This window comes from Eptesicus fuscus, chromosome 19 (assembly GCF_027574615.1).
Source record: "Eptesicus fuscus isolate TK198812 chromosome 19, DD_ASM_mEF_20220401, whole genome shotgun sequence".
NCBI lineage: Eukaryota > Metazoa > Chordata > Mammalia > Chiroptera > Vespertilionidae > Eptesicus > Eptesicus fuscus.
In genome coordinates, this window is record NC_072491.1 from 607,103 (window position 1) to 618,034 (window position 10,932).

Consider the following 10,932-nt stretch of genomic DNA (forward strand, 5'->3'; position numbering starts at 1 on the left):
GGCGTCTGGACGGCGCTCTGCTCCCTCCCGCCTGCGCGCGCACACACGGCGCGCAGGCACACACGGCGCGCAGGCACACACGGCGCGCAGGCACACACGGCGCGCAGGCACACACGGCGCGCAGGCACACACGGCGCGCAGGCACACACGGCGCGCAGGCACACACGGCGCGCAGGCACACACGGCGCGCAGGCACACACGGCGCGCAGGCACACACGGCGCGCAGGCACACACGGCGCGCAGGCACACACGGCGCGCAGGCACACACGGCGCGCAGGCACACACGGCGCGCAGGCACACACGGCGCGCAGGCACACACGGCGCGCAGGCACACACGGCGCGCAGGCACACACGGCGGCGGTGGTCCGGGGCTTTGCTTTATTGGCGCTGGCGCTAAAGGCCTTCGCTGGGCAGCTGCACCTGCACGGGGAGCAGGACCTGCAGCTGCTCAGCCGGGGGCCACCGAACCTGGGTGACAAAGAAGAGGCGGAACTGCTCCAGGCGGGACTCCTGGAACTGGGTGGGGCCGTACTCGGGCCCGTCCGTGGGCCTCAGCAGCGACAGATACCGGTCCTGCTCCAGCAGCCTGCGGCTCAGCAGCTCCTGCGCCAGGCCCTGCTGCACCGCCTCCAGCTGCCGCTGCACCGCGGGGAACAGGTCCACCTCCCGCAGGTCGAACACCAGCGGCTTCCCGTACCTGAGGGGCGGGGCGAGCGGTGAGGGGGAGAGGGGCGGACCCCGAGCGCCCCCTTCCCACCGCCTCACCTGAGCGCCCCCAGAAGCGCCAACCGAATCCTCTCGGGCTGCAGGTGGTCTGGGTTCACCGTGTCCACGTAGTTGGTGTCCAGGTAGCGCAGGAAGGTGGCCGCCTGGCCTGAGGGGTCGATGACAAGAGGCCACCTGGGGGCGGCCACCCGGTCACCGCGGTTGCCCGAGCCCTCGGCTCGGCCCTCGCCCAAGCCGGGCCACTGACCGGCCGTCGGCGCGGATGCGGTCGCCCACGTCCTTCATTAGCACGTCGTGCAGCTCGGTGACCTGGCACTTCAGCCCCGGCACCTCCTCCTCCCCCCCTGCGGGGACAGAAGGGGGGCAACCGGAGCTCCCGCGCCGGCGCCCCTCCCCGGGCCTGGCCTCCCCAGCCGCCAGCCCCGCCCCGCCCACCCTCCTGGGTCTGCTCCCGCAGTTCCAGCCTCGCCAGGGCCAGCGTCTCCTCCGCCTTCTGGGCCTCCTGCCGCAGCCGGTCCACCTGGGCTTCCGCGTCTTTGACGGCCTGGGGCGGGGGCCGGGGGGCCACGAGCTCAGAGCGCAGCTCCCGAGGCCCCGCCCCGTCCCCAAAACTGGAGGGCCGTGCTTGGGAGGGAAGAGGGGCCACGGGACCCCACGCTCCCGGAGGGAGGGACCCACCTGCAGCGTGAGCTCGGCCTTGCCCGCGCGCCTCCGCTCGCACTTGTCGTGCTCGGCGATCCTGCGGTTGAGCTCGCAGTAGGCCTGATGCAGCTGCGGGAGGCGGCGCGCAGGCTGTCCTGGGGCCTCGGCCCAGCGGTTCTCCCCTCCGCTCCTCCTCCCCGCCGCTTCCCCCCGCCGGGCCCCTCCCACCCCGCCCTCCCAGCTTCTCCCAGGCGGCGCTCACCTCCTTGTGGCACCGCTGCTGCTCCTTAGCCAGCTGTTGCACTTGGAGGTTCAGGCTGTGGTGGGAGGGAGCAGCCGGGTCAGAGCACCTCCTGGGGGGTCGTGGCTGGGGGGCCTCCTCCCTCAGGCGCACCGCTTAGCCTCCGCCTCCTTGTGCTGCTCGGCCTCCTGGGCCCGGCGCTGCCGCTCCGCCTCCATGTTCTGGAGCATGGCCTCCGTGAGGCTCAGGTCCCAGGCCTGCAGCACGCTGGCCACGGCGTCCAGCGAGGCCACCTAGTGATGGGGTCCGGTCAGGGGCTGGTTATATGCAGCCTGGGAGGACATGGACGGTCCACTCTATTTTATTTATATATAAAATAAATATGTATATATTTAAGTGATTTGAGAGAGGGAGATAGAAACAGCAATGATGAGAGAGCCCACAACCCTGGCATGTGCCCTGACCGGGACTCAAACCTCAACCTCCTGGTTCATAAGTCGACGCTCAACCACTGAGCCACACTGGCCGGGCAGGTTCAAAACAATTTTGAGTCTCTTTCCTGTGACAACCAAGATGTATGACACGAGAACAGAGCTGTGGACTAAACATGGTCCCTGCTTTCTTCTGTCGTCAGCATCAGTGTGTGTATCGATGGAGGGAGGGGTGTTTGGATCAATAGAGGAATTATAAATCAAGGGTGGTTTGCCATAGCAGGGAGGGGAAGGATGTCGCGCTGAGTGGACGGCCGACACGTATGGACCAGGGCCTGAGGGGCGAGTGGGCGAGTGAGCTGTTAGCGCTGTCCCTCGGGCGGGCTGCGTTTGCTCTTCGCTGCGGGTATACGCTCCTGTCGCCTCGCAGGCCTGGTCGTTTTATTAAACTTTTATTTGGAAACAATGACAGTTTACGGGAAGTTGCGGCAATAGCAGGGTTCCCACGTGCCCTTAGCAAGTCTCCCCAGCGATGGCATCTCACTCAACCACCGCACAGTGTCCAGGCCAGGAGGTGGCCGTCACCCAGACCAGTTCCTTAGGGTCCCGCCCCGGCCACGGCCACGGCTCCCCTTTTCCTCAGAGAGCCGGGCCCTCGCCCTCCTGGCCGCGTTCCCTGTGTGGAGCCAGAAGCTCCGCGGCTCGCCTCCCCGCCCTGACATTGAAGAGAGGAGCTGAGGGCCCCAGGAGCGGGCAGCGGGGGAGCAGCCTGGAACGGCAGCCCGGGGGCGCCCCCTGCAGACCCCTCCATCCGGGCTCCCCGCTGGGGCGGAGACAGCACTTGGATGGGCCGTGCGTGGCCTGCGTGCAAGTCAGAGTCGCTTCAAGGAATGAAGGGCGTGGGCGCGGCGTGCTCAGCGGTGAGGGTCCCCCCAGGACCCCAGTGGGGCCGGTTGGAGGCTCCATCCCGGTGCGGGGCCTGCAGGAGGCCGCCGATCAAAGATTCTCTCATGGACGTTTCTACCCCTCTCCCTCTCCCTTCCCCTCTCTCTAAAAATCGATAAAATATTCTTTTTAGAAAGCGAGGCCACCAGTCCCGGCCCGGGGAAGGGGCTCCCACCTGCGCCGGGGTGCTCCCGTCGTCCGCGTACACCCGGGGGTCGGCTCCCAGCTTCAGGAGCACCTCCACGGCCTCCAGGTGGCCCCCGAAGGCGGCTCTGTACAGCGGCGTCCGCCCGAAGGCGCCCTGCGGAAGGAAGGCCGCCTCAGCCACGGCCCCGCCGCCCCCGCCGCCCCGCCGCCCCCGCCGCCCCCGCCGCCGCCCACCTTGCAGTTGGGGCTCGCGCCCTGCTCCGCCAGCAGCTGGATGGCCCGGGGCTGCCCGCCCACGGCCGCCTCGGACAGCGGCGTGTTCCCGCCCGAGTCCTCGCACTCCAGCAGGGCCACGCGCCGCTGCCGCCGCCGCGCCAGGCCCGCCTCGTCGTGGCCCACGCCCTCGCGCGTCAGCACCTCCTCCACCTGCGCCCGGGTCACCTCCGGTCACCTCCGGACCCCGCCCCGCGCGCCCCCGCCCCGCGCGCCCCCGCCCCGCGCGCCCCCGCCCCGCGCGCCCCCGCCCCGCGCGCCCCCGCCCCGCGCGCCCCCGCCCCGCGCGCCCCCGCCCCGCGCGCCCCCGCCCCGCGCGCCTCCCGCAGGACGGCCAGGATCTCCCCCAGGTTCCCGTCGAAGGCTGCGTCCAGCAGGCGCTCCTGGCGCCTCCGCTCCTCCTGCCGCCGCCGCTCCGCCTCCGCCTCCGCCTCCCGCCGGCGCCGCACCACCTCCCGCTCGCGGCGCACCAGGGCCAGGAAGGCCTGGGGGGGACATGCCCTGAGGTCACGGCCTTCAGCCTGAGGTCACGGCCCCCAGCCCTGAGGTCATGGGCCGCGTACCCTGAGCTCCCACCCCTAGGACCTGACCCCAGGCCCCACTCCCACGGCTCCGCCCCGGAGCCTGGCCTGACCTCTCTCTGCAGCTTCTCCATCTGCTCCAGGTACTCCCCGTGCTTCTTCCGCCGGAGGGCCAGCTCCTTCCTCGCCCGGTGCCGCCGGAAGGTGCACTGGATGACTGTGGCCGCCCGGTCCTCCCGGGTGGGCCCTGGGTGGGGAACCAGCTCGTGGGTCCAGGTGTGTGAGCACAGCCCTGACCCTGACCCTGACCCTGACCCTGCTGACCTCACAGGGGCAGTTCTAAATCCACACGCCCAGCCAGAGCAGCCTGGCCACAGAGAGCCAGCGAGGGGGGAGACCCAGGTCTGGGCAGGAAGTCCCAGGCGGCCCCATCCCAGGCAGCGGGGAGCCCCTCGCCCGGGGAGGACGTTGGTAGGAAACCAAGGAAAGGTGAGAACATGGCCTCCAGCAGGTAAGCCATGGTGGACCCCACAGGACTGCACCCCTAAGGCACTGGGCACCCCCCCAGAGGCTGGCTGACCGGGCAGAGGTTGGGGGGTGTCTCAGCCACAAGCCCTTAGAGGAGGGGGCCCCCTGCGAGCCGTGCACCCACAGGAGGCCGGACTCAGCCCGGCCTCCCTGAGGGCCCACGGTTCCGCCCAAGGCCCAGGCTCCCACCTTAAGGTCAGGGGTCATCTGGAGCAGTCGGGGGAGCTCACTGCCCACCACAAAGACCGAAACGGTTGGGGGACATCTGTCCCTGTCCCCTGGGCAGCGGAGGGGCTGGGTTCTGGGGCAGAGGGGCCCCCCGACCCCCAGTTCTGGGGGTCCTTCCAGGAACGCCCACGTCCGCCCCAGCTGCAGGCTCTGCCCCTGCTGTGCCCGGCCCAGCCCGGAGCCAGGGCCGAGGTCGGGCATTCGAGCCTCTAGAAAACCAACAGTCAGGCCCTGGCGAGGGCTCAGTTGGTTGGAGCGTCGTCTGGTGCACTGACAGGTCTCGGGTTCGATTCCCAGTCAGGGCACAGGCCGGGGTTGTGGGCTCGATCCCCAAGGGACATGTACGGGAAGGCGACCAATCGGTGTTCCCTCTCACATCGCGATGTCTCTCTCTCTCTCTCTCTCTCTCTCTCTCTCTCAGCACATCCTCAGGTGAGGATTTTAAAAATAAAGCCACAGTCAGGACGTCACAGACCTCTGCGGTCCACCCGTCCTAGGTCAGGGTCAGGGTCACACATCGCTATCCGGGCCCTCGGGGGGCCAAGGTGACGGGTGCTGCTGGGGGTCAGACCACCGTCCAGAAGGGTAACTGTGCACGAGACTCGAGACCGGCTGCTCCTCAGAGAACAGAGAGAAGCAAAAGGACGGGAGGCCAGCGGAGAGCCGACGGGGTCAGGTGGGGGGTGGGAGCGCCTAGAACACACTGTGGGGGGGAGGCTTGGCCCAGGGTCACGGGGAGCAGGAAGGGGGCGCGCTGGGGGTTGGAGGACACCCAGGAGAGGCTGTGGCTGCTGAGTCCGGTTGGAGCAGGGGAGGGGGGTTGGGGGGGAGGGGAATCCAGATCGGAGGCCGCAGCGGAGGCTGGGAGGCTGCACAGGGAGAAGGGGCTGGCCTAGCGGAGAGGCTGGGGGCGTCAGAGGCGGAGCCACGCCCTCCTGTCCCTGGTGCCCTCCCGAGGCTGGCTCCTGCCACTGGAGGGCGACAGCACCCGGAGCAGACACCAGGACTCCCAGGTGGAAGGAGGGCGCTGGAGGGCGAAGGGAGGAGGCGCCCGGAGAGGCCGCACCCCTGGGAGGTACCGGTGCCACCTGCCCAGCCCTCACGGAAAAGCGGGGGCCGGGGCAGTGGGAGCAGGGAGGACAGGGCTCCCCACTTGCTACTGGGAGGGACTTGCTCGCCCAGGAGCCCATTCAATCATTCACACACATGCACACTCACGTGCATGCATACACATGTACACGTGCACGTGCACTCACTTGCACATGTGCATGCTCACATGCATGTACAAGTGCTCACACATCACATACATGCACGCTCGTACACATGCACGCATACAGGTACACATGTTCACACACACACATGCACGCTCATGCACACACACATACCACACGACAGCCCCCTTCCTGCCAGCCGAGTCCTCCCCTCCTCATTGGCCAGGCGGCTGGTGGGCTCTCACTGCGGCCCCTTCGCCCGCCGGCTGGCCTGTCTTCCTCTGTAACTGGCGGCTCTCTCCTGGCTTCTGGGAGCGGGGGGAGGGGGGTGTGGACCCGTCCCAGCCCCTCCACCTCGGGAGGCGTTTACGGGAGGCGTTTACGGGCCTCCTGTGGGCAGCTGTCCTGCTTGTTAGGGGCACCCTCCGTGCAGCAGCTTTAACAAGCGACCAGGCCGCGTCCGTGTCACACACACAGGCCCCGCGTGCTGCGGGGGGAGGGGGGGCAGCGCCAACAGTGCCCCAGGCAGGACTGCCCTGGCCCTGGCCCTGCAGCCGGGCTCCGGGGAGCCAGGAGTGGCCATGCCTCAGGGGGCGCCTGCTGCCCGCCTCCCCTCAACCCTGCCCCAGCCAGGGCCACCGCCCTCCAGAGCCCCTTCCTCCTTCCTGTGTCCCCCTGTGCTCAGGTTTGGCGGCTGCAGTCTGTCTCCCCAGTCTCAGGGCAAAGGCTGAGTGGGTGGGGGTGGGGAGGGGGTGTGGGCAGGGCTGTGCCAGGCAAACCAGTCGGGCCAGTGTGGCAGAGCCGGCTGGGCGTGCGGGTGAGTCAGCGGCCCCAGGCTGGGGAAACGCTGGGGTGGAAGCCGTGGGGAGCCCCCTCCCGACAGGAAGCGCAGGGGACGCAGGAACATAGGCCCGCGTCCCCCCAAACAAAGGCTGGGGGAGCTCTTCGGGGCTCTGTGTCGGTGGCAGGGCAGCCACACCCCCAACCAGGACGGCCTCGAGCCCCTGCACCCCAAGTGGGCGGGACCTCCTGCTGCCCATCTCAGTCCACAGGGCGGAGCCTTTCCAGGCCCAGGATCTGCCTCCAGCCTCGGGCAGCCGGTCAGAGGGCTTCCCGGGCCGGCAGAGGGTCCATCCTCCCCGCGGGCAGGGCAGGGCGCTCCGGCTCCTGTGTGCGGGGGGGGGGGGGGGGGGGGGCGGCGTGGAGCGGGGGCGCGTGCTCAGCGTGGCCGGGCCCGCGTCCCCCTGCTGGTCCCGTCGGATTGTCTGTGGCCGGTGAGGGCCTTGGCCTGGTGGATGGTCAGCCGCAGGGACCAGGGATGCAGCGCCGGCCCTGTGGGCTGGAGTTTGAGTCCCGAGACCAGGGCTGGGATGGGGTGGGGGTGCCCGCCCAGGGCAGGACTCGACTCGCCCTGTACCAGCCGCGGTCTGGCTGCCGAGTCACCTCCTCCAGCTTCTCCCAGCCTCCCTCCCCGTCTGGCCAGCGAGGCCCGTGGCCCGTAAAGTCCTGCGCCCTGTGTCAGCGCCTTAGTCAGCCTCCGCGCGGTGAGCCACGGCCGCGAGTCCCTATAAACTCCCCGGCGTGGCCCGGCCCCCGAGTCGGCCCGCGAGGCCCACAGGCAGAGCCGGGGCCGGGGCTGTGGCACCGTGGGCACCAGCCGAGGGGCAGGGCGGGCACAGAGCAGCCGCCTCGGGGGGCCCACGGCCGTCTCCCCGGCACCCTCTGGGCCCCCAGGACCTGGGGCCGCCTGCCGATGAGCCAGGGCCCCTGGGAGCCGACGCCGGATCGGGACCATGTCTGGGAAACGGAGCCGAGCGCGAAAGCCCCGTGCCAGGAGGGCGGGCAGGGCACAGCAGGCTCCGGGGCAGCAGGCCCCTGAGGCCCAGCCCCCGCCCCCCGACGCAGGGGGCCCTCTGGACGAGACAGGGGTGGCCCTTGCGGGGCACGTGACCGGCAGCCAGCCAGCTGCCCGGGGGCATCCCAAGGTGGCCAGGCCAGAGCGGCCACAGGCAGCGGAGAGGCCAGTGCCGGCCGTGGCTCTGGGGTCCGAGCTGGTACCAGTCCCCGCGGCGGACATGGAGGACGGCCGGCCGGGGGGCCGCACGCACAGCCTGGGCGCCGAGCTGCTGAGGCTCCACGAGGTCCAGCTGTGCCTGGCCCAGGAGCAGCAGCTGCTGGCAGACCGCCGACGGCAGGTCCAGCTGCAGATGCAGCTGTGGCAGGAGGAGCAGCTGTGGCGGGAGCAGCTGTGGCGGGAGGAGCAGCTGTGGCTGCAGCAGCTGCAGGAGGAGCAGGCCTGGGTGCGCATGGAGGGGCTGGAGCTGGCCGTGGCCCTGGAGCAGCTCCAGAGCGAGGGCCTTGAGGTGCTGCAGACCCACGGCCAGGTAAGGCCTGGAGGGCACGCGGGGGGCGGAGGCACGGACGGTCTGGGGGGGGGGCGGCGTTGAGGGTGCCAGCGACCCACCGGCACCTGCAGACCCGTGCTCACATGTGCAAAGTGAGGCTGATGCCCACTGCTGGGTGGATAGGGGTGCCCGGGCAGGGCGCTTGTTCAGGGAAACTGAGGCAGAGGTGTTCCTGTAGAGGCCAGGTGCTGTCCAGGGCAGGGGTGGGGGGAGAGGGTGACAGCCCAGGTGGAGAGCCGGCAGGTCACCGCCCCCAGCGCACCTGCCCGCCTGTTTACTGCATGCGCGTCCCAGGCTCCATCACGGAAGCAGCCAGGGGCGCCGAGCCCAGCATCCTCGTTCCAGGACCGCGGGCGGCTGCCTCCGACCGACACACGGGGGCTATTTGGGGGAACCAGGGTCCCACCCCAGCGTGGCCTGAAGAGCAGGCACCACCATCCAGCCAGGTCCTAGGGCCTCGGGGCCCACTCCAAGCGGAAGGGGTGCCCCCGAGGAGCAGGGCAAGCCCCCTCTTAGTCAGCACAGCCCCCTCAGGCCTGGGCTGGGGGGACCTGGAGCAGCCGCCTGGAAGGGGTGGGCAGCTCAGCCAAAGCTCCGGTGAGCGTGGTGACCGAGAAGACGGGGGCTCGGGGGAGGGGAGTGACCCCGGGGCGGGTGGGCATGGCCGAGGTGCCCTTCCCGACCGCGCAGGACTGGGCCGAGGACAAGCCGCCGTGGAGAGGGCGGCTGCAGAGCCGCAGCAGGTGGAGCAGGGGGTCAGAGTGGACCACAGACTTAGTCTGTGACTTGCCAACATGGATGCAAACCCTGCTCCGTTTCACAACCTGTTTCCCATCTCCCTCCCCTGAACATGGCCCCGGGCCCCGGGCCCCGGGCCCCTGACCCCACCCCAGGGCCTGGAGTGGACATCGGGGCTCTGAGCCCTCAGTCTACCGACCACCCCTAACTCAGAGGAGAGGGTCTCCTGGGGGGGGAGGGTCTCACCAGGGAGGGTCTGGGGGGTGCCCCGGAGGTTGGGAGGTGCACGCACTCACCAGCAGTGGCTCTGGGCTCGGCCCCCGGGGGGGATGGCTGCCACTTCCCTGATGCTGCTTTGGGGCCCCCCTTCTTACTGCTCATCCTCCTGAGGGCGGACAGGGAAGGCCGGGGGGGGGGGCTCAGAGTGGCGGGGGCAGAGGGCACAGCACTGCCCACACCTGGGCCTGGAGGAGTCGACAGGTGCCTGATGGGAGCACAGGACACGGCGCCCACACCGCACCGGCCGGCTCCCGGCCACCTGCCTGCCCTGGTTACTGGCGTGTGCGTGCCGGCACTCGGGGGGGGGGATGCCTAGCCAGGTCACTGGCCACAGCTCAGCCCCCTCGTCCCCTCCCCACTGGCTCCATCCTCTGGGCCCAGGCCCTGACCACATCCCCCCGGGGTGGGGGGTCCGGTACCCATCTCTCTGCGCAAACCACCGGGCGGCCAGCAGGTGCAGCTTCGTCTAAGCACGGAGCCCGCCCCTCCGCCCCCCAGGCTGCTTCTGCCCGGCCGGCCCTGGTTGGTCAGGGCCTGGGAGCCAGGCTGCTCTCCCTAGTCTGCTCGGCTGACCCCAAAGTTCCTTTTTCTGGGGCACCCCCTCCCCCAGGCTGGTGAGGGTCCCCTCCCCTCCCCTCCCCCACAGCCAGGTGACCCACTGCAGTGCTGTGGCCTGGGCACTGGTCTGACCCCCGCCCGCTGGCTCCTGTGGAGAGTTGTCGAGTGTTTGGGGACAGGATGACCCCGAAACTAGGACAACGGGGACTGGTGGGGAGGGGTGGGGGGCGGCGACTGAGACTGGCAGAAAGCGGCCCAGGCAGTGACAGGGAGGGCAAGTGCTTGGGAGGGGCGGGACCTAGGGGGGGTCTGATGGAAACTGGCTCTGAGCAGGGTCCTGAGTGTTTTGGGGAGACACTGTTAGGACGGAGGTACCTAGGGACAGCGGAGGGCTTGCGGAGGGCATGGAGAGGAGGTGTTGGGGGGTGTGAATGGGGTCCCCTGCTCCATGTGGTCAGTACTTACAGGGTCCTGGTGTGGGGGGCACTCTCAGTGTTGCTGTGGGGTCTGCTCTGTGTGCAGAATTCTGTGGGGAGGGTGCCATGCAGAGGTCATTGAGTGGGGGTCCCCTGTGTGTGTGTGGACTTTGGGGGGCGCCTGGCTGATAGGCATGTGCGGGGCTTGGTGTGCACGTAGGGGTCCTGCGCCTGCGAGGTCCCATGTACGTGGCAGAGGGTTGGTATAGGCAGGGGTCCCCTGTCCGTGTGGGGGTGCAGAACACCTGGGCCTGTGTGTGGCCGTGGGGGCCAGCGAGTGGGGCGTGGTTGGTGTAGGTGTGGGGTCCAACTTTGTGGAAAGGCGTCCCCTGTATGCGCGGCTCCCCCGTAGCTGTGGGGTCTGTGGGGGGACGTGGGTACCAGGGTCCCTGAAACCTGCAGGGCATCGGTGTGCGGGGAGGGGGCGGACCAGTGTGCTCCCAGGTCCCCAGGCCCAGCCTTGCTCCCGGGTCTGCCTGGTCCCTCACGGGCCTCACCTGCCTCACCCGCGGCCCCAGCCTTAGAGCCAGACCGGAAGCTCCGCCCCCCGCGTCGGGCGGGCCCGTTGCCTAGCGACTGAGCT

At 69.7% G+C, this 10,932-nt stretch overlaps 1 protein-coding gene across 2 annotated transcripts; it reads right to left on the minus strand.

Moving 5' to 3' along the window:
• Positions 1 to 371: 371 nt before the first annotated feature.
• IQANK1 (IQ motif and ankyrin repeat containing 1) lies at positions 372 to 10,894 on the minus strand. 2 transcript variants are annotated; one of them, XM_054708404.1, is made up of 13 exons: positions 10,847 to 10,894; positions 9,333 to 9,421; positions 4,040 to 4,173; positions 3,726 to 3,890; positions 3,367 to 3,558; positions 3,161 to 3,286; positions 1,763 to 1,902; positions 1,631 to 1,685; positions 1,405 to 1,497; positions 1,162 to 1,270; positions 974 to 1,070; positions 766 to 900; positions 372 to 697 (listed from the first exon to the last, which is right to left on the minus strand). In XM_054708404.1, exons 2-13 carry the CDS (start codon positions 9,415 to 9,417, stop codon positions 394 to 396), a joined length of 1,635 nt encoding a protein of 544 aa, XP_054564379.1. In that variant the 5' UTR covers positions 9,418 to 9,421; positions 10,847 to 10,894; the 3' UTR covers positions 372 to 393. The 2 variants fall into 2 exon arrangements, with proteins under 2 accessions (XP_054564379.1, XP_054564378.1); XM_054708403.1 differs by lacking the exons at positions 3,367 to 3,558; positions 3,726 to 3,890; positions 10,847 to 10,894 and adding an exon at positions 10,339 to 10,396.
• Positions 10,895 to 10,932: the final 38 nt, after the last annotated feature.

Coding starts and splice junctions, on each gene's coding strand:
- IQANK1 (XM_054708404.1), bottom strand. CDS start 9,417: ATGAGCAGTAAGAAGGGGGGCCCCAAAGCAGCATCAGGGAAGTGGCAG. Junction 3,287..3,366: donor GCGCGAGCCCCAACTGCAAG/GTGGGCGGCGGC, acceptor TTCCTTCCGCAG/GGCGCCTTCGGGCGGACGCC. Junction 1,271..1,404: donor AGGCCGAGCTCACGCTGCAG/GTGGGTCCCTCC, acceptor CCCCCGCCCCAG/GCCGTCAAAGACGCGGAAGC.